This window comes from Chiloscyllium punctatum, chromosome 40 (genome assembly GCF_047496795.1).
Source record: "Chiloscyllium punctatum isolate Juve2018m chromosome 40, sChiPun1.3, whole genome shotgun sequence".
NCBI lineage: Eukaryota > Metazoa > Chordata > Chondrichthyes > Orectolobiformes > Hemiscylliidae > Chiloscyllium > Chiloscyllium punctatum.
In genome coordinates, this window is record NC_092778.1 from 17,608,952 (window position 1) to 17,632,157 (window position 23,206).

General features: G+C 41.7%; 1 protein-coding gene across 2 annotated transcripts in view; it reads left to right on the forward strand.

Moving 5' to 3' along the window:
• Positions 1 to 12,054: 12,054 nt before the first annotated feature.
• Positions 12,055 to 23,206, forward strand: part of syngr3a (synaptogyrin 3a) — a 93,908-nt gene continuing 82,756 nt past the window's right edge. The window contains exon 1 of one of the 2 annotated variants that reach the window (XM_072559392.1): positions 12,055 to 12,207. In XM_072559392.1, coding sequence (XP_072415493.1) covers positions 12,109 to 12,207 — 99 coding nt within the window. In that variant the 5' untranslated portion in view covers positions 12,055 to 12,108. The remainder of the gene's footprint in view (positions 12,208 to 23,206) is intronic. The other variant, XM_072559391.1, reaches the window with a different exon arrangement.

A 23,206-nucleotide genomic window follows, 5' to 3' on the forward strand; every position in this document is an offset into this window, starting at 1 on the left:
CTCATAGAGGATTAATGAAAAACAGACTTATGAAATAAAATTGTCAGATGAATTTAATGTTAGAGTGTCCAAATTGATGAATCTTTGCAGGAAAATTTAAATAGTACTAAAAGTCTGCTGTGGTAACAGATCCAGGGAGTCTCATTCACACGTTCTTGAAGATTGAAGGACAAATTGATATGGCTGTTTAAAAGAAGTGCATAGTAATCCCTGCCGTACCTGAGAGAGATACATTCCAGGACTTACTGTGGATAGGTGGGAATCCATTAATTTAAATGGGAAACATACCCTCCCTGCAGCTTCCTGGTCCCTGGTGCTGGAATACTCCCTTTTATATATTTGGACCATGGTAAACCGCAGTAACCAGACACAGGAGTTGCCCTGTATACAGAATCGTGGTAGCAAACAAAAAGATTTTGCTAAACACTGATTAAGCCTCAGCGAGAGTGTTTTCCTTGTTCATGAAATGTAACCAGTTTTCCTTGTTCATGAAATGTAACCATCACCATCAAGGCCAGCATTTATTGTTCTTTCCTAATTGTCTTTGGGCATGTGGTAGTGTGTGGTGTAGGTACAATATCAGTGCTACTAGAGACTCTAAAAGAATGGATGTGTTCCCCTCCCATCAGTGGAAACTGTGGACTTGGAAGTTGGTGTTGAAGATGTCCTGGCAAGTCTCCTACATTCAATATCATGGCTGCTTCCATTTCTTTCACATCTCCTACAAAATCATCATTCCCTGCTATGCTCCCAAACACAACAAAAATGATAAACCTAAAGATATCTTTGTGCTTTCCCCCCTCAGCTCCTATCAAATTACTCCTCATTCTGCAATTTCAACACCATCTCAACTCATTGTGCTGTTTGTCCTTGGAGTTCACTGCCCTCTTCTCTTCCCTAAGCCTTTCCTTTCACCCAAATTCCCCAACTCTATGCATTGTCATGCTCCTTGACCTTGCTATGGCAAATGACGTCCCTCATTCCATTGTAAATAGTTTTAATCAGCCTATTTAGGCATGTTACATCACACATCTGGGAGAAGTCTAACCTGGACTTCCTGGCGCAGAAATATGGAAATGACCATAATCTCCTATTATATCAGTCTGAAAAGAGCACTTCATTACTTTCTTGTTTTACATGTATTACTTTTCACCTACATCCTCCCTCTTTAATATTCCAAACCTACATTTTTCATTGTTATGTGCCTGGAAAAAGACTAACGCCCAATTCACTTTCTATTGCACTTTCAAATTCCCAATTGTCTAGCCTTTCACTGCATCTCTACAGTTAAATTTGCTCAGTTCTGTCCTTCAACATTCCCTCTCGGTGTGTGCTCTGTGCCTCTGTATATGCCAATCATTGGCAGCATGCTGATTGCAGTGTTGACTACCAATTCTGGAAGTGGCTGCTGTACATGGACCTCAGAGGCCCACATGGCCAGAATAAAAATTAGAGTGAGCGCCTACTCTCCCCTCCACCTCATCTTCAACAAAATATTAAAAACATTGCTAATTCTCCCAACATACTCCTTTCAGCACAAGGTACACAGACGTATGGGGATATGGCAGACAAACTGATCTATTTGTCTATTGTTGGACCATATAAAGAACAATTTAATTCTGTTCTCAAATGAAACTGCTCACTATTCCAGGATCATCTTGGCATGTAAAACAACCCTGTGCTTTGTTTCCCAATTGCAAACGTCTTGCCTCAGCCCCCTCCTACACCTCCGACAACCAGTGCAAGGAGCTCGTGACTCTTTGTCACTGAGTTTGGGGCTGTCCCTCCATCTGCTACTGCCATCCAAGGGGGGGGGGGGAGAACAACATTTTTAAAAAGTAATACTTGATGATAAACACACTGATCATACTGGAGCTCTATTTTGAGCTATGTCAGCTGCACCAGTATGTCATTCGCAGGTTGTACTGGTTTTTCCTGCTGGGATTTCCTCTGTTAGCCTAAGCATCCTGTAAGGTCCCCCACTGCCCTTGCCTTAAACTTGCATCTTTCTCCAGTATCGTTCCTTTCTGGGTCCTAGAGATTCAGATCCAGCACTCAGTCCACTTCTGATGTATTCCAAGGTTCCTTCAACAACAACTTAAAAACCCCCAATCTCTAACATCCTGAAGAAGAAAGGCAGCAGATGTATTTATATTCAATTTCAAGCAATACAGCATTCCGAACTTGGAATTATAGTCTGGTTCCTTTGCTGTCGCTGGATCAAAAATTTGCAATCCATTCTATAACAGCTGTCTTTACATTGCAGAGAGTACAACGGTTCAAGAAAGAAGCTCAGTACAACTTTGTGAAGGGCAGCCAGTAAAAGGCAACAAATGCTGGCATTACCAGTGACAATCCCATCCAGGAATAAATGTGATCAGATCTTCTGTACATGGATGTCAGCTTTTGGTGATAGAGATCTTGTCTGGCCAATTGATTTTCATTAATTGTTTCAAACAGTTTAGGTGTGAGAATTTCAGGGTTTTTAAAAAATATATGTGGAATGACTATGCAACAGGATCATCAGAACAACAGCTCTGTATACTTTGGGAGATAAGGAAAGATTACCAGTGTGTTCATACAGAAGTCAAAAATGTGAAAAAAAAGCAATTGCATTTTAATTTGCATGCAACAAATTCATATTTTCCAGTAACTGCGAAGCTGCCAATATTACTGATAAAATTTGTTTCTGCAGCACATGGACATGCTTTGTTCAATCTGTTGTTTGAAAGTGGATTCAAATAGAGACCCTCTTGTCTGCCTGAACCAACGTAAGTCTCTCCACAGGTTAAATATGTCTGGTAATTCCCACCTCACCCATCCTGTATAATGTTCACCATGTTTATAGCCCAAACTACAGCAACTTCTCTTTCATAAATTCTGTTTCTGTAAAGTATCAAATTGCCATGCATTAAATTTAACCTCATGAAAGACTCTGCCTCAAGCAATTATAGATTACAATGCAGGGCATGCACGACATTTCAGCACCACGTTAACAAATATTTTCTAAAAAGCACTGATGACTCATGCTGAGATATCTTCCTTAAGGCTCTCAAACAAAATTAATTTTCATTGGCCAGAGATGGAACACTTCAGTTGTGCAGAAATTTCTGGGGTTGCTGGGATTGTTATCCTATGTCAAGGAGGCTAAGGGGAAATTTAACACAGATGTTTGAAATTATGAAGGATTTTGGTATGTAAATGTTTGTGGTGCTTAAGTAACCTTTAGTTTAAGATCACTGGCAAAAATATTGAGGGAGAGATGAAATTTCTTTATGAATTGAGATGGTACAATTTGGACCATACTGCCTGAAAGGGCAGTGGAAATGGATTCAATCGCAACTTTAAAAAGTTTTTTTTAAACATTAAAACAAATATTTGGGAAAGAAGCAAGAAGTGGGATTAACAGGATAGCCCTTATAAAGGTGCTGCTCCACAAGTGTTATACTAAGTCGGAAGTGATGTTAAGCAAGGAGAAACCAAGACGATGGGCGGGTAGCTAGAAATGCAATGAGGCTGGATGGCTGGCACAGACCCAATGGACCAAATGGCCATCTGTACATTTCTGATTCCATGAAACCTTCCACTAGTGGATATTTTAATCAAGCTTTTCAGATATGAAATTACACACATCCGGTGCGCATGAAACTTGAACTCTGACCTTCTGGCACAGAGACAAGAACATGACTAGTGTGGCACAAGAGGCCGCTTGTTCTTTCGCCTAGGAACCAAAGGTCACTGATTTAAGTAAAAGGCAAAAGTGCGAGAGGAGACCTGAGGGCAAATTATTTTTATGCAGCAAGCAAGTTGGAGCCGGAGCTTTCATTAGTTGATATCAGTTTTTCTGTGTAACATTTCAAATTTCTTTAAGTTACAAATGCTTGACAATTAGCGTTTCAGTTTTACAAAACTTTGTTGCAGTCGATCACAGCTAATCTTGGGTCAGAATCTTCCTTCAGAAACAAACCTTGGGACTCCAACCTCAAGTAACATTCTCATGTTACAAAAGCTTGACTATTTAATTAACCAGGTAACATGTTTGTAAAGCTACTTCTAAGTACAGTATCTTTAGAATAATGAAAGAAATGATCATTTTTTTTTGATACAAATTATAGAATCATAGCTTAGTTCAGTCCATCAAGTCTGTTCTGGTTTTTTTCTCTAACAGTCAATTAGTTAGTTCCACTCATCACTCTTTGATCTTATCTCAGAAGTTTCTTCCCCTTTCTGAGTGATTACGATCTTCCTTTTTCAAAGCCACTGTTGAATTTGCTTGCACCAGTCTATCGGGAAGTGCATTCCAAATCTGGACCGCTCGTTGCAAAAAAGCACTGAGATAATGCTGAGGAAATAAAGCATCTTAATGAGTGAGAACAAAGAACATTGCAGCACAGGAACAAGCCCTTCTGCCCTCCAAGCCTGCAGCCCTCTATCTAAACCTGTCACCTATTTTCCAAGGATCTCCATCTCTCTGCTCCCTGCCCATTCATTTACAGTCTAGATTCATTTTAAATGACATTGTTGAGCCCGCCTCTACCCCCTCTCCATTGGCAATGCATTCCACCCACCCACCATTCTCTGCATAAAGAACTTCCCACACATATCTCCTTTAAACATTTCCCTCTCACCTTGAACTCATGACCCAGACGGATTGAGACCCCACTCTGGGAAAATGCTTCTTGCTATCCACCCTGTCTATACCACTCATGATTTTGTAGACCTCAATCAGGTCCTCCCTCAACCTCCATCTATCTAGTGAAAATAATCCTAATTTACTCAACCTCTCTTCATAGCTAACACCCTCCATACCAGGCAACATCCTGATGACCTCCTCTGCACCCTCTCCAAAGCATCCACATCCTTTTGGTAGTGTGGCGACCAGAACTGTACACAATGTACCAAATGTGGCCGAACCAAAGTCCGATACAACTATAACACAACCTGCCAACTCTTGTACTCAATACCTCGTCCGATGAAGAAAAGCATGCCATATGCCTTCTTGACCACTCTATCGACCTACGTTTCCACCTTCAGGGAACAATGGACCTGAACACCCAGATCTCTCTGTACATCAATGTTCCCCAGAACGCCATCTGCCATTTCTCCACCCAACTCTCCAATCTATCTATGTTCTGCTGCATTCTCTGACAGTTCCTTCCATTATCTGCTACTCCACCAATCTTTATGTCATCTTCAAACTTGCTAAGCAGACCACCTCCAAATCATTTATATTTATCACAAAACAACAGTGGTCCCAGCACAAATTCCTGTGGAACACCATTGGTCACAGTTCTCCATTTGAGAAACTCCCTTCCACTACCACTCTGTTTCCTGTTGTCCAGCCAGTTCTATATATATCTAATTCGTACACCCTGGACTCTATTTGACTTCACTTTCTCATCAGCCTACCATGGAGTACCTTATCAAACGTCTTAGTGAAGTCCATGATTATGACATCTACAGCCCTTCCCTCATCAGTCAAAGAATTCCTCAAAGACTTCCTCAAAGAATTCTATTACGTTGGTAAGACATGACTTTCTCTGCATAAAACCTTGTTGCCAATCACTGATAAGCCCATTTTCTTTCGAATATAAATAGATCCTATCCCTCAGTAACTTCTCCAGCAGCTTCCCTAAAACATTGATTCTCCTGTTCCTCAGATGCACCTGATCTGCAGTGCTTTTCCAGCACTACACTCTCGAATCTGATCTCCAGCATCTGTAGTCCTCACTGTCTCCCTACCACTGATCTCTGGCTCACTGGTCTATAATTAACTGGATTATCCTTTCTACCCTACTTAAACAAAGGGACAACATCAGCAATTCTCCAGTCCTCTGGGATCTCACCCGTGATCAAGGATGCTGCAAAGATATCTGTTAAGGCCTCAGCTATTTTCTCTCTCACTTCCCTCAGTAACTTGGGATAGATCCAATCTGGACCTGGGGCTTGTCCACCTTAATGCCTTTTAGAATACCCAAGACTTTCTCCCTCCTTATGCCAACTTGAGCCAGAATAATCAAACATCTCTGACTAACCTCAACATCTGTCATGTCCCACTCCTCAGTGAACACTCATTAAGAATCTCACCTATTTTCTCTGACTCCACACATAACTTCCCTCCTTTGTCCTTGAGTGGGCCAACCCTTTCTCTAGTTACCCTCTTCCTCTTTATATACAAATAAAAGGCTTTGGGATTTTCCTTAACCCTGTTTGCTAAAGATATTTCTTGACCCTTTTCAGCCCTTTTAATTCCTCGTTTCAGATTGGTCCGACTTTCCTGATATTCTTCCAAAGCTTCGTGTGTCTTCAGTCTCCTTGACATTATGGATGCTTCCATTTTTCTCTTAGCTCTTCTCACAATTTCACCTGAAATCCATGGTTCCCTAATCATCCCATTTCTATCCATCATTTTCACAGGGACATGCCTGTCCCACACTCTAATCAATGTCTCTTTAAACACCTCCCACATATCAAATGTGGATTTACCTTCAAACAGCTGCTCCCAATCTAGTTTCCAGCTCCTGCCAAGTTTTGCTATGGTTGGCCTTCCCCAATTTAGCACTGTTCCTTTAGCACTTCTCTCCTTTATGTCAATGAATATTCTAAAACATATGTAATTATGATCAATATTCCCAAAGTAATCCCCTACTGAAACCTCAGTCACCTGGCTGGGCTCATTCCCCAACACCTGGTCTAGTATGGCCCCTTCCTGAGTTGGACTATTTACATACTGCTCTAGAAAAACCCTCCTGAATGCTTCTTACAAATACCTGTCCATCTAGACCTCTAACACTAAGTGAATCCAGTCAATGTTGGGAAAATTACAATTTCCCATCAGTCCCACCCTGTTGCTCCAACATTGTTCCATAATCTGTTTACATATTTGTATCTTTATCTCATGCTCACTGTTGGGAGGCCGATACACAGCCTCAATATTGTTACCGCACCCTTCCTATTTCTAAGCTCTGCCCAAATTGCCTCATTGCTCAAGTGCTCCATAGTTCCCTCCTTCAGCACAGCTGTGATATCCTCTCTGAGCAGTAATGCAACTCCTCAACCTCTTTTACCTCCCTCTCTATCCCGCCTGAAGCAACGATATCCTGGAACATTTAGTTGCCAATCTTGCCCTTCTGTCAACCAAGTCTCAGCATTAGCAACAACATCGTACTCCCAGGTACTAATCCAAGCCCTAAATTCACCTGGCATACCCTCTACACATTCTCCTGCTCCTCGGATGCTGCCTGGCCTGCTGTGTTTTTCTAGCACCACATTTTTCAACTCTGGTACTCCAGCATCTGCAGTCCTCACTTTCTCCATACCCTCTACACTTGTTGCATTAAAACAAATGCACCTCAGACCACCTGTCCCTTTGCTTTCATCATCTGCTCCTTGCCTACTCCTACCCTTAGTCACGCTGACTTCCTTACAGGTTTTAGTTACTACCTCCTTCCTGTCCACTAATCTCATTTGGTTATCATCCCCTGGCACATTAGTTGAAACCCTTCCCAACAGCATTAACAAAAGCACTTTCAAGGACATTGGTTCCAGTCTGGCCCAGGTGTAGACCATTCAATTTGTAATAGTCCCACCTTCCCCAGAACTGGTCCCAATGTCCCAAACATCTGAACCACTCCCTCCTGCACCATCTCTCAAGCCATGCATCCATCCTGCCTATTCTTTCATTTCTAGTCTGATTAGCATGTGGCACTGGTAGCAAGCCTGAGGTTACTACCTTTGAGGTCCTACTTTTTAACTTGTTTCCTCACTCCCTAAATTCTGCTTGTAGGACCTCATCCCATTTTCTACCTGTATCTTGGGTGCCTACTTGCATCACGACAATTGGCTGTTCACACTCCCCCTTCAGAATGTCCTGCAGCCGATCTGAGACATCCCTGATCCATGCTCCTGGGAGACAACATACCATTCAAGGGTCTTCTTTTCAACCATAGAATCCTCTACGACGATAGCCCTTCCACTCTTTTTCCCTCCCTTCTGTACAGTAGAGCCAGCCATGTTGCCATGAACCCGGCTACTGCTGCCTTTCCCTGGTGAGCCATCTTCCCCGGTGAGCCATCTCTCCCGATAGTATCCAAAATGGTATACCTGTTTTGGAAGTAGATGACCGCACTGCATTCCTGCTCTTTCTCTTTTGGTCACCCACTCTCTTTCTCTCCACAACGTGGAGGTCCTTAAACCTGGAAGTTTAAGGAAGTCTTCAAAACTTGTTTGTTACAATTTGGAATATAAATTATCCCCATTTATCAAGATTGAATGCAAAACAAATCTTGCACAAACACATCCATCCCTGCTCTCCATGAACTACAGAGGTTGATTTTGTACGAGAAAATCTGGAACATTAGGCTGACTTGCCACCATCTATTCTCAGTGATTACATTTTCAAGGAGTTCGGAATACCCACCTCAGACCTTTGATCAAGGTAATGATTGAATTTACTGGTTGGTGGGCATTTACTAACTTCAGCACCAAAGACACGATAATCAATGAACATTCTGAAGAAATATGAATGGCCTTCGGAATGGAAATTTTGCAGCATATAATTCACTCCTGTCTCCTGAAGCATATTCATCATCTACAAGATACAAGTCAGGAGTGCGATGGAACACTTTCCACTTGCCTACATGACTGTGGCTCTTAGCACCCTCGAGAAACTTGAAACCTTTTCGGACACGTGATTGGCACTCCACCCATCTTCAATGTTCATCTCTTCAACACTAGCAGCAGTGTGGTACCATCTACAAACTACACTACTGAAATTTGCCAAGGCTCCTGAGACAGCATCTGCTATCTAAAAGGACAAAGATAGAAGATACACAATCACTTGCAAATTCTCCTCCAAGCCACACACCACCGTGACTTGGACAAATAGAGTCATAGAGCTGTACAGGATGGAACAGACCTTTCGATCCAATTCATTCATGTCGACCAGATACTGTAAATTAATCTTGTCCCGTTGGCCAGCATATGGCCCATATCTTTCTAAACCCTTCTTATTCATGTACCCATCCAATTCTGTAATTGTACCAGCCTCCACCACTTTCGCAGCTCATTCCATACACACACTACCCTCTGCATGAAAAAGTTGCCCCTTAGGTCCCTCTCAAATATTTCCCCTCTTACCTTAAACCAATGCCCTCTAGTTTTGGACTCCTTCCACCCAGGCTATTCATCTTATCCATGCCCTTTGTGATTTTATCAACCTCTACAAGGTTATCCCTCAACCTCCGATGCTCCAGGGAAAATAGCCCCAGCCTATTCAGCCTCTCCCTGTAGCTCAAACCCTCCAACTCTGGCAACACCCTTGTAAATCTTTTCTGAACCCTTCCAAGTTTCACAGAATCCTTCCTATAGCACTGAGATCAGAATTGAGTGCAGTATTCCAAAAGTAGCCTAACTAATATCCTGTATAGCCACCTCCCAACTCCTATACTGAATGCACTGACCAATAAAGGCGAGCATACCCAATACCTTCTTCTTGGTGAAGGGCTTATGCTCGAAACATTGATTCTCCTGCTCCTTGGATGCTGCCTGACCTGCTATACTTTTCCAGCACCACACTCTCGACCCTGACTGCTTTCTTCACTCTCCTGTATTTCTGAGACTCCACTTTCAAGGAATTATGAATCTGCACTCCAAGGTCTCTGTTTAGCCACATTCCCCAGGACCTTAGCATAAAGTGTATAAGTCCTACCCTGATTTGCCTTTCCAAACAGTAGCACCTCTCATTTATCTAAATTAAACTCCATCTGACACTCATTGGCCCATGTGATCAAAGTCCCATTGAGGTAATATTCTTCGCTGTCCACTACAATCCAATTTTGGTGTAATCTGCAAATTTACTAACCATACCTCCCATGTTCACATCCAAATCATTTATATAAATGACAAAAAGCAGTGGACCCATGCACCGATCCTTGTCACACACCACTCGTCACAGACCTCCAGTCTGAAAACCAGCCTTCGACCACCACCCTCAGTCTTCTACCTTTGAATCAGTTCTGTATCCAAATAGTTAGTTCTACCTGTATTCCATGTGATCTAACCTTGTTAACAAGTCTACTGTGAGGAATCTTGTTGAACGCCTTACTGAAGTCCACATAGGTTACACCCACCTGTTTGACCTCATCAATCCCGTTCGTTACTTCAAAAAAATCAAGTTAGTGAGACAATTTCCCTTGCACAAAGCCATGTTGACTATCCCCAATCAGTCCTTGCCTTTCCAAATACTTGTAAATTCTGTCCCTCAGGATTTCCTCCAACAACTTACCCACCACTGATATCTGACTCGCCTGTCTATAGTTCCCTGGCTTTTCCTTACCACCTTTCTTAAATGGTGGCACCACATTAGCCAATCTCCAATCTACCAGCAACTCACCTGTAGCTATTGATGAAGCAAATATCTCAGCAAGGGTCCCAGCATTCACATCCTGAGCTTCCCACAGAGTTCTAGGATACACCTAGAAAGTCCTGACGATTTATCCACCTTTATGCATTTTAAGACATCTAGCACTTTCCCTTCTTTAATATGGGTATTTTTCAAGATGTCACAATTTATTTCCCCACATTGTCTATCTTCCATATCCTTCTCCACAGTAAACACTGATGCAAAATTCTTGTTTAGTATCTCCCCCATCTCCTGCAGTTCCACAGATAGATGGCCTTGCTAATCTTTAAGGGGCCCTATTCTCCTCTTTGTTACTCTTTTGTCCTTAATGTATTTATAAAATCCCTTTGGATTCTCAATAAACCTATTTGCCAAAGCTTTCTCATGTCCCCTTTTTGCCCTCCTGATTTCCCTGTTAGGTATACTCCTACTACTGCCTTTATACTGTTCTTGGGATTCACTGGAACCCTGCTAACTATACCTGACATGTACTTCCTTCTTATTCTTGACCAAAACCTCAATTTCTCTAGTCATCCAGCATTTCATGCACCGACCAGCCTTGCCTTTCGCCTTAACAGGAACATATTGTCTCTGAACTCTCGTTACCTCATACTTGAAGGCTTCCCATTTTCCAACTGTCCCATTGCCTGCAAACATCTGTCCCCAGTCAACTGTTGAAAGTTCTTGCCTAACAGTGTCAAAATTGGCCTTCCTCCAATTTTGAACTTTTAGATCCGGTCTATCATTTTCCATCACAATTTTAAAACTAATAGAATTATGGTCATTGGCCCCAAATGCTCCCTCACTGACACCTCAGTCACCTGCCCTGCCTTATTTCCCAAGAGTAGGTCAGGTTTTGCACCTTCTCTTGTAGGTACATCCACATATTGAATCAGAAAATTTCTTGTACACAGTTAACAAATTCCTCTCTATCCAAGCCCTTAACACTACAGCAGTCCCAGTCTTATTGTCATTCCTTACTGTTGTTGGAACAAAATCCAGGAACTCCTTCCTCATGGCAATATGGGCATGCCTGCACCATATGAACACAGCACTATAAGGAAGCAGTTCTCCATCAGGGCAATTAGGGATAGGCAATGAATTCTAGTCCAACCAATAATATCAACATATCAGGAAGGAATAAAGAAAATCTTTCTTTGTTCACTTGTTTAGCTCAACCCTTCCTTTAACGACCTTTTTAATTATTTATCTGTTTATAAAATACTTCTGGCTTCTGTTTTATGTCAGCTGCTAATGGTCTCATATTGTGCTCCCTTTGTTTGTTTTACATTCTATAATCTGTCATACCTCTCCACAACTATCACAAGCCTCCTTGTTACCCGTCTAATTTTAACTTCCACATCTTCAGTCAGCCAATTTGGCAGGTCTGGAAGGTTTGACACACATACATTTCACTGCCAGCCGCAGCCAAGAAAAGAAATCTCACTCATCTTGGCACTCAAGAGTGTGTTTCAAAGAAATATTTTTAAAAAGAGAAAACATACTATTTCACTCTTTGCTGTTGCTAAAACACAAGTCAAACCCCTTCAACCACCTCCCGCCGGTGCTCGAGTCTCCCTCGGCTGCTTGCCGCGGTGACGCGCTCGGCGGCCGTGCACGCGCGCTGGGAGTGCGGTCGGGGACGCGCTGCTGCCGCGCGGTCCCGAGAGAACAGACGAACACACAGACAGAGAGAAGAGCTCAAGATGGAAGGAGGCGCTTATGGAGCTGGCAAGGCTGGCTCTGCTCTGGATCCCATCTCGTTCCTCAAGCAACCCCAAACCATCATCCGCATCCTCAGCTGGGTAAGGCAGGGCGCTTTAAGAAATGCAAATCCTGTTGCTGTTTTTTTTTAAAAAGGAAAAAAACAAATATGTATTGCTTTTATTTGAGATAAATGTCAGTGCAATATGTAGAGCACGAGAATTGCAGGCATCACCTGTCTGTCTGGTGAGGTTTGTGAAGCCAGGTACTGTGATTAGATCCACTCAAAAAAAAAACACCAACCTTCAAGATACAATTTAACCTCCTCGTCTGTCGTTCAGGTAACAGCAAAAAGATGCGAGATATCGAGACAATTGTTATTGAAAACGTACGTCCGCTCAGCTAGAAACATATAGCTGTACCGTTCATTCATTGTTCAAATGTACACAGTGCTAGATTTAAAAAAAAATTCTTGCAGTTTCCATTTGTCTCCGGGATTAATCTCACGGTTTATTGGCATTTACAGTTTCTTGCTGGAGATTTCTGTCTTCAGTCTGTAAATTATAACGGGTTGGCTAGTTGTTTCTTCTATATTATGCTGCTGTAATTAAAACAAAATGCAACGTTTGTACTGATGTTTGTTCTTCCACAGAGCTGGGGAAAATCCAGTTTCACTTCCCGATATTTCTTGGTCGGGGTCTTGGGGAAGTTTTGGGTTTACCAGAGTTAGTTAATTTTTTTTCCCTATAAAGTAAAAGGGGAAACAATTTCTGCCAGCCGCTTGTACTCATTGTTGCTGGGTATGTTGGCATTTCATAGTTCTCTTGGTGCATGTGTGAATTCCCCTTTCTCCTTTGGTATTCCCCCAGACCAAAGCACATTACCGATACCTCTGCAATAACCAGGAAGTCCTTATTTATTAGTCAGTACAGAAAGTAGTCAACCCCTCAATTTAAAACAGATTGGCAGCTACCAGTCAGCATGCTGTGAGATTGCTATCTTATGGTTCTGACCGTATCCTGGAATCGCGACAGTGTGGAAGCAGGCCATTCAGCCCACACTGACCCTCCAAAGGGCATTCCCCTCCATCCTTGTAGCCCTGCATTTCCCATGGCTAACCCAACTAGCCCTTATATCCCTGGATATTATGGACAATTTAGCATGGCAAATCCACCCTAAACTGCACAGAGACACACAGCACTGAAGCACACCATATTGTCCATGACAATATCCTAAAAGGCCCATTTGCTAGCATATCTCTCTAAACCCTGGATGTAGGTTTGCTCACTGAGTTGGAAGATTTGTTTTCTGAAAATGAACCTTCCAGCTCAGTGAGTAAACCTATATCCAGAACCTCTACCTGAGCTACAAATCTTTTCAAAACTCGCTAACCCTTTAAATCCTCCCCCTTTGGACTGTGGGAGGAAACCAGAGCACCCAGTGGAAACCCCATGCAGTCATAGGAAGGATGGGCAAACTCCACACAGGCAATCACCCAGGGGTGGAATCGAATCCAGGTCCCTGGTGCTATGACGCAGCAGTGCTAACCATTAAGCCACCATGCCACCCATGTCATAAACAGTGAACATAACTGGTCAGCGTCTTCACAGCCATGTCCATGTCTGAACTTTGTTTCACAGAAACTCTCTTTGGGTGCTTCTTAATCATAGGAGTTTTTAGATATTTTCTAGTCACCCTGTTCAAAGACGTTAGTACTTTGGGGCAGGTGGGATTTGAATCTGTCCAAGTAATTGGGTAGGGGAATGGGTCTGGTTGGGATACTATTTGGAGGGTCAGTGTGGATTTGTGGGGGAGATGGCCTGTTTCCACACTTTAGGGATTCTAAGTGTTGCCCCCTGTCTGGACCAGGTTCAACTCTCACTTGTGCCAGAGCTGGGTCACAAAATATCCACTTGGGTTGATTAAAAATAATTTGAGGGCATTGTGGCGCAGTGGTAGTGTCTCTGGCCTGGAAGGTCTGTGTTCAAGTCCCACCTGCCCCAGAGGTGTGTAATAACCTGTCGGGACAGGTTGATTTTAAAATAAAATCTCATTTTTAATGGTGTCCATTGATTCATTCTCCATTTTGTGCTAGACATTATAAATTTTAATCATATCCACACTTCTGTTTTTTTCCGTGAGCCCAATTATTTTGTTTGTTCATATAAGTGAGAAGTGTTTCGAGAAAGAGCCTATGAGATACGACTGAAACTCTATGTGTTACTAATTTATTGTTTCAGTTTTTCGTGAGTGGGAGTGTTGTGCCCAGTACATTCCTGAACAAGATTCTGTGCATCGTTTCCCCATTGTGTCCTTATCGGTTAATACAAAGTTATAATTTGTGGCTGTTAATTATGAACTAGATGTCAGTGGGGCCAGGTTAGAGTGAGCCTTGTATCCTGAACAGGATTGGTTGTACTGTCAGAAATGGATATACCCATGTCCCGTACCCACTCCCACAATATCTAAGCTGCAGTCATCATAGCAATGTGCAACCATTCACACACTTCTCTGAAATCAATTCATTCTGATCAACATCTGAACGTAAATCCAGGCTTTCATTCATATTTTAAAGCTATGCAGGAAATTTTACTTGACTGAACCAGACAGCAACTGGTTTCTGATAAGCAGAGCGTAGGAGGAATGGGTGAAGTGTGGGTTGAACAAGTAATGGAATAGGAAATAGATTCCATTGACTGTACTGTTTCAGGTTCTGTGCTTGCATTTGACTAATTATAACCAAAAAAGCCAACAAAACATTGTAGATTGGGGTTTGTTGCTGTCACTGCCACCTGTGCCTGTTGCTATTAGTTATGAATCCTTCCTATTTCATGGTGAATACCTAGCACAGTATCTCACACCATATCTGCAGCACGAGGCAAAGCCAAAATATAATGTGAATTACTCAATTTCTTTTTGTTAGCCACCGCTTCTGTACATGCTTTAGGTTCTACAAGTGAGTGCTAGTTTTGTCATGAAATGTACATTCCCAGCTTTTGGAGAGTTTTTCCTTATTAATTCATGGGATGAGGATGTCACTGGCAAGGCCAGCATTTATTGCCCAGAGGGCAGTTGAGAGTCAACCACATTGCTGAGAGGCTGGAGTCATATGTAGGCCAGACCAGGTCAGCATGTTGGGCAGCATCAGAGGAGGAAAATTCAATGTTGACTTCTGCACCTGATGCTGCCTGGTTTGCTGTGTTCTTCCAGCCTCCTGCTTATCTGCTTTGGATTCCAGCATCTGCAGTTTTTTCTTTGTCTCTAACCAGGCAAGGATGGCAGTTTCCTTCCCTAAAGGGCATTAGTGAACCAGATGTACAGTTTTCCTGACAATCAACAATAGATTTGTGGTCATCATTAGACTTTTCATACGGAATTTAAATTCCACCATCTGCTGTGGTAGGATTCAAAGCTAGGTCCCCAGGACATTTCCTAGGTTTCTGGATTAAAATTGTAACAATTGATGGGTTTAGCCAGCATTGTTGGAAAGGGTTGTTTTTGTTTTGGAGGAACCATAGAGATCAATGTATTCTCAGTCTGGGATTACATTTTGGGCTCATCTTTCTTAATAGTGCCACCTGAATAATGATCTCTGCTTTTGAACAGCATCCAGGAACAGACAGTTTATCACTCACTATTCTGCTGTGCGAGTGCATGTTGTGTTGCCAGGATTGACAGGGTGATGGCAACTAAGTGTCATTGCAAATTCAGATCCTCTATGGCAGCTCTACACTGTAACGGTAGCCACTCAGGTACAGAAATCTGTCGGAGATGCAAGAGGTTAAGCATTTTACATTGAAACTATTCACCTTTTACCATTACATTGTTCAGTGAATTGAACTAGAATTAGTGTAAATAAGAGCAATGTTGCAGATTGTAAGGGGGGGGGGGGGGGGGGGGGTGTGTGTGTGTGTGTGTGTGTGGAGAGGTAGTCATGTGCTGGTGGTGTAGAATCCAAACAAATGTGAACCAAAATACAAATTGCTGACTCGTGTTATGCATGAAACGACGGGAAAATATTTGATAAGCAGACCCTTTTATTTTGCTTAAAATTCATTGGTGCTAATGTTGGGAATATTCACCTGGCGAGTTATTTATAGTTTGAAAACATGATGTGAAAGACTCCCAATAGAGCATCACTGTCAGTCCCATATTTTGTGCTTGACATCTCTCATTTCTTTTTCCATTCCATCCTTCCCTACCATCTCTTTTTCAATTTGTTTTTCGGTTATTTAGTTTTTCATTGCCAAATTTTTTTGAACATGTTATCATTAAACTAACATGTTGTTAGTTTAATTTCATGTAATTCTGATTCCTGTAATTGTTTAAACTTTATTTACTTTTGTTTATACTCCAAGTGAACAAAGATGAACAATTTATGCCTTAGTTCCTGTTTTGTTTAATCTTGTTTTAATCCTGCCCCCTTGTTATGTGACCCTGAGCCAGACAGCATTCTCCTGCTCAGAAGTCAAACAAAGCGCAACATATTATGAAAAGCGGAACTAGAAAGTCACAGGATAGTGTGTGCTGTGTATTTCCCCTTTGCAAAGAACAACTCTTATTGAGGTTGGGTATGACCTTTGAAATGAGGCTAGCCCATTGCCTCATGTCCCACTATTCTGAGACACTCAATTATATTTCTCTGGCACCCTTATCATATTTGTAATGAGGTAGTGATTGACTCAAGTCATCCTTGCTTTTGAAATGGCTGTAGATTCGAGCCATACTGCAGAACTAGTGAATACAACTTACACTGACAAGTCCTCACACATGTCACCCAGCACATCATGCAAACCGGCTCCCAATCGTTGACTCCAATACTACTTCCCATTGCTTTGGGAAAGCAACCAACATAATCAAAGACCACTCCCCCCACCCCCCCCCCCCCCCCCCCCAAGTTATACTCTCTTCCATCCTCTTCTGCAGGAAGAAGATATAAAAGTTTGAGTACACATCTGAACAGATTCAAGAACAGATCCCTGCTATTATCAGACTTTTAAATGTTAATGCTGTTTTGCCCGCTCTGCACCTTTTCTGTATCTGTACCATTGTGTTCTGCACTCTGTTCTCCTACCCTGATGCACTTTGTATGACATGATCTGCCTGCAGAGCATGCAAAACAACACTTTTCACTGTATCTCAGTACATGTGACAATGATAAATCAATCAATCAACACTAAGGAGTGCTGCACTGTTGGACATACTGATGAGATCGCTTAACGTCTCAAGTAGTGGATCCAGTGGCACGATTAAGAGGAGGGCAGTGAAGTTCTTCCAGCATCATGGCTAATACTTATTCCTTTTCTTTTCATTCACTCATGGGACATGGGCATTGCTGGCTGGACCAGCATTTATTATCCATTTCTAGTTGCCCATGCAAAAGCAGTGTTGAGCTGCCTTCTTGAACTGCCGCAGTCTATGTGCTGTAGGTAGACCCACAATGCTGTTAGGGAGGGAGTTCCAGGATTGTGACCCTCTACCAGCATCATCTAAAATTGATTATTTTTCTGAAGTCAGTTTGAAGTGTTAAAATTAACAGCCACCTTTAGCAATAGATTGATAGTACATCATTGGCTGTCATGTGCTTTGGGCCTTTCACAAGCTCAAGACATGCCAATGAAAATGCAGTTTCTTTCTTTATTCAATATTTCTGTGCCATTTTCGTGTGGTAATGAGTGTAAAATTTCAGAACTGTCTTGAAAACTTAATTGCCAAACAGTTGTAGAATACATGTATTGGTCTCAATTGACCCACAACTTTAAATAGTTCTAAATCCACGATTGTCCTGTAGTAGCTATCCCTGTCATAGCTAGTTAAATATCCCCTGGATCCGTGGACCTGAGGTAAATTATGACACTTTGCAATCAATCAGATGGTCAATTCCAGGTCTCAATGATCCTGATCTGTGCAAAGTGAAGCTGGGGATCAGGACATGAAACCATAAAGGCCTAATACCATGGAGTATCAGGGAGTGATACCAGAGACAGGTAGCATCAGGAAGTGGCACCCTGTATTTGGAGTGAAATGGCATTTGGAAGATCTGAAGGTTGGGACCCCAAGGAGGAAATAAGTATTGTGGTAGAGAGAAATCTTGAGAAATATGACAAAATGCATGGTCGCGGGCCATTGCAGGAATAATAAGCAATTGAAGTGAGGTGGAAAGTACTAAAATACGGGCCTGAATGTTCAGGAAAGGCTGGGAGCACTTGTATAGTTTCACATGAAAAACTGCTTTCCTGTTCTCACTTGAGGTTCCCTCCAGCTTGGACCTACTATTAGATGACAGGTTTTAGCTGACTCTCTGGGTAGGAACATGTCTGATTTCCTGTCCTGGTTTAGGAATCCCATTGGTCCCTGCTAGCCATGGCATGTTAGACTTCACTGAAGGCAGCCTGAATTGTTGTGGCAATGTACACGTTGTAGTCTGTAAACAGTGATGGTAGAATCCCCAACTTCCCTTCTGTCTCATAGCCTGTCAGGAACCTCTTTTGCTGTGACTGCCTCCACTGGCTAATGCTGGAGGGATTTACCAATATGGATTCAACCATTTTACCTAGGTTGTAAACAAAAGGACTTGAACCTGGAACTTCTGCCTCAGAGGTACGGACCCTACCCCTTATGCTGCAAGACCTTCTTAGATGATGCAAAGCACAAACTACTACATGATCAAATCTTCTTTATGCAACTAACTCTATGCAGTTTACATGTTTAGCACGCACTAGTCAATAATGTTAGAGAAGCTTTGGTGCGTAGTAAATTTTAAAAATATGAATGGATATTCATATTCAAACTTGTCATGACCACCTTCTGAGGAAGAGAGTCCCAAAGCTGTGCGACCTTCTGACATCAGCAATCTTTATCTCTGTCCTCTAAGCGTGTGTACTCATTTTAAAACAGTGTCCCTCTACTTCCAGACCGACGCACCAGAGAGAAAACATCCTTTCACCTCGAGCCCTTGAGTAAGATGCCCTGTGAGTCGTGTTGTTCATTAGTTCAATGAATTAAATAACCACTTTAATTACTATCTTTACATTATTATAGGGAAAGTGAAATGGAGAATCACAGATTCTGTGCATACATTTAGGCAGAAGCAAATTGCTCCCTTCCCCATTGAATTAATTAAAGTCTGCACACCCACTTCCAGTAACCTCAAGGGTGAATTATCTGTTGTTAAATTCGCCAGAAGCCTCACTCTTATGCCTCTAAGTAGTGGAACAAACAATATCTAGTTGAGCTATCTGTCTCAGTTCTCTATAAGGAACTATCAGCGCAGACCATTCTCATTAGTTAGAAAGATGTTTTTAATGTATGATGAAAGAGGATTTAAAACTGGATGTTAAGAGATCGTTTACATAATAGATGAACCTAGAATAAAACAAAGAACTGCAGACATTGAAAGTCTGAAACAAAAATAGGAATTGCCTGAGACGTTCAGCAGGAATGTTTTGAATCCAGTGAGAACGCAGAATGCTCTGATGAAGAATTGCTTGGAACAATAACTCAGCTTTCTCCCTCCAGCGATACTGCCAGACTTGCTGAGCCATTTCTGGTTTTGTTAGGGGAACCTGAAGTTACAATTAGTTAAGGACATCACAACAGATTGGAACTTAAGGAAATTAGTGGAAGATTTAGTTTCTTTGTTTTGTGTCTTGAGTTCAGGACTGGTTACCGTACTCATGGAAGGATGTTAAAAGGAGTTGAGAGAAGGGTTACTAGTCTGCAACGAGCAGGTTACCTAGCTAACAGGATAGGCCTGCATTCTCTGAAGTGTGGAGGTGATTGAATTGAAACAAATAAGACCATGATGGCACTTGACCTGGTGGATGTTGGAAGGATGTTTCCTTTTCTGGGAGAATCTAGGACTAAGGATCGTAGATTAAACGTAAGGAGGGATCTATCTAAAACAGTGATGGGAAAACATTTTTTTTCTCTGACGGTTGTGAGTCTTTGGAATTCCCTTCCACAAAAGGCAGCGAATGCAGAATCTTTAAATATTTTTAAGGCAGAGGTAAACAGATTCTTAATGGCCAAAGGGCTGAAGGTTTATCAGGGATAAGCAGGAAGTAGAACTGAGGTTAAAATCAGATCAGCCATGACCTTATTGGACAGTGGAGCAGGCTCAAAATGCCAAGCAGCCTACCCTTGTTGCTTATTTTGTGTGTAGACATACTTTATTCCTGATTACAAAACAGAAGGAAAATTGTCAGTAGCTGGAATTCTTCCACCTTTGTGCTAACCATGTATTTCTGAGAATTTTGCTATAAAGCAGCACAGAGAGAGAGAGCTTTGCTGTGGGACAGGGAGAACCGTGGTAATGATGCCCTCGTGATTCAGACTTTTGGCTTACTGGCAGCTCAGTCCAGTGCCACAGGTAAGAGTCAGCCTTTGCATTTGCCAAGTTTCCTACAAGTTCCTTCTACTTGGGTGCTAGCTTCTTCCTGAGCTGTGGGATGTCAGTGCCATTGTAATGAACTGACCCCAGAGCATGGGTGAGTTTGGGTCATTTTGTATTGAGTGCACTTTCGGTGAACCAGCTTGCAATCTAGTGGAAAGAAGGAATAAAACAAATCCCAACTTCTTCTCACTTCACTCAGATGAGCTTTCAGAAGAGTCTGTTGTGGAAAACAGTAAATGAGGCGAAGATTTTATTTTATTTATTATTATCACATGTACCTAGGTGCAGTGAAAAGTTTTGTTTTGTGTGCAGTACAGGGAGATCATACCATACAAAGTGCATTAGGGTAATAGAACAGAGTGAGGAATACAGTGTTACAGCTGCAGGGAGGGTGCACAAAGAGTGAGATCAGCATTAAATTTAAAGTTTGAGGGATCCCTTCAGAAGTCCAATAACACTGGGGAAGAAGCTGTTTTTGAATCTGTTGGTGAGTGTGTTTAAACTTTTGTTTCTTCTGCTCAACAGAAGAGGTTGGAAGAGATTATAACTGGGATGGGAGGGGTCTTTGATGTTGGCTGCCTTTATGAGGCAGTGAGAAGTGGAGATGGAGTCAGTGGATGGGAGGTTGGCTTGCGGGATAGACCGGGTGGTGTTCACAACTCTCTGCAGTTTCTTACAGTCCTGGGCAGAGCAGTTGCCGTCCTAAGCCACGATACATCCAGGTAGAGTGCTTTCTATGGGGCATAGATTGTAGATACTAAAAAATATTTTATTAAATTCATTTTGGATCTTTTGATGGGACACACAAATTCATCAGTATATCAAGTCCTTGTATTCTTCTTCCTATATGGTATTTTTTAGGAATTAATAACCTATTGCTATAAATTACATTTGTGAACTTTGTTTAAAAAAATTGAATTCAAATTTCTGATTAGAGCTCTTTGAAATTTGAATTCTGTTTTATTGTGCTAATCTACCAGTTAACAATATTTAGTCCATCTGATATTCACACACAAATGCAGTGATGAAGAGTATTGTTTCTCTGGTAACCTCATTGAAAACCAAGTAAAATTAAGTTTTAAGATGCTAGTTGCATTAGTAAATAGGAGTGCTCTGAAAGGATTCTTCTTGTTCAGTTCAGTAAATTCAGACTGATCAGACCCACTGTGCCATGACCTGAATCATAGTAGGGCAAGGAAGCAGGTCATATGTCCACCCCAGCCAGAACAGGAATCCAACCCCAAGCTTTTAGCTACACTCCAGCCTTCCAAAGAATCCAAGTTGCTGTAGCAATGTATTTGTACAAAGAAGGTTGTCCTTTGGAACTATGAATAATGATGATAGAGGGTCCAATTATTTACTGTCACAGGGCAGACCAGCAATCTCTTTCCCTCTTGTCAGTCTGCTACTGGTCAATAATGGAAGGATTTACAAGTTGATACTGAAGCTGTTTGGGTGCGCTGTGAAAGTAACATTATTGGCCATCGTGTCCTGGAGGGGGATTCAAAGCCAGAGCTCTAGCTCAGAGTCAAGAACACTACCTATTATATCACAAGATTGTTGAGTGTTGGATAGAATTGTGTAGACCATACAACACAAAATACTTGCCCTAATGGAGCCAAACTGGTGTTTATGCATCACATGTGAATTGTCCCACTCTATCTCAACTACCCATAAATATCCTTCATATTACTTTGCCCTAATATGTTTTTCTAATGTCTGTATTATATTCACCCCAAACCTGTAGTAAATTCCTTGTTCTTGCCATTTTCTGTGCAAGGATATATCTTCTAAATTCCCTGTTAGATTTATGAATAATTATCTTGTCTTAATAACTCCTAGTCTTGACCTCACACACAGTATCAATCATTTTCCTAATCTTTAAGACCTCTGTCAGTTCACCCTTCAATCTTCCCTTTTTTGAATAAAACAGCTACAGCAAGTCTATCTTTATATAACCTCAGCTTTGATGTCATATTTATGACTTGTATTTTCCACGTTCTTGAGTGCCCCTCTATCCTTTCTGATAATATTGCTACTTACTTTATATCATGTAAATTATTAGTTTTGACAAGCTGTTTTCTATTCATCAAGTATAAATACCAGGTACTACAGTTAATTTTATTTACAGCAATGAAAATAGTGCTGGCCATACAGTAAAGTATTAATTTTGATAGGTCACAGAGGGTTCTGGAACTTTCATAGTCATTAATGTACTCTAAAGTTGCTATACAAATGATGGAATAACCTCTGAGCCAGAAAGTCAGAAGGAATGTCAAGCTATGCCACAGAAACTGGGCCAGTGCAATCAATTCTGACATTTCAGTGCACATGTGAGGGATCGGGTTATTTGAAGAAAAGCAAAGAAGTTCTTCTGGTGTCCAACCTTTTTCCCTCGGCCAATATTTCAAGCACAGATGAAATGGCAAGGTATCTCATTGTTGTTTAATGGACCTGGCTGTTGTCAGAGTGGCTGCTGTGCTAGTCTGTGTCCGAAAGACTGTGAAAGGTGTTATTGTTTGAATGAAAGTCTTTTCTTTCTGTACTAAGTTGCTATATAATCTGTGTAGCAATATTAGATTGATTAATTAATACAAAATCCCCAGAAGCGTAGTGAATGTTGCCTGAGCTCAGGATTGTTGGCACGATTAGACCCCAAAAAATCAGTGAGGTAAATACATTCAGCCCTTGGACAATCTGCCCAA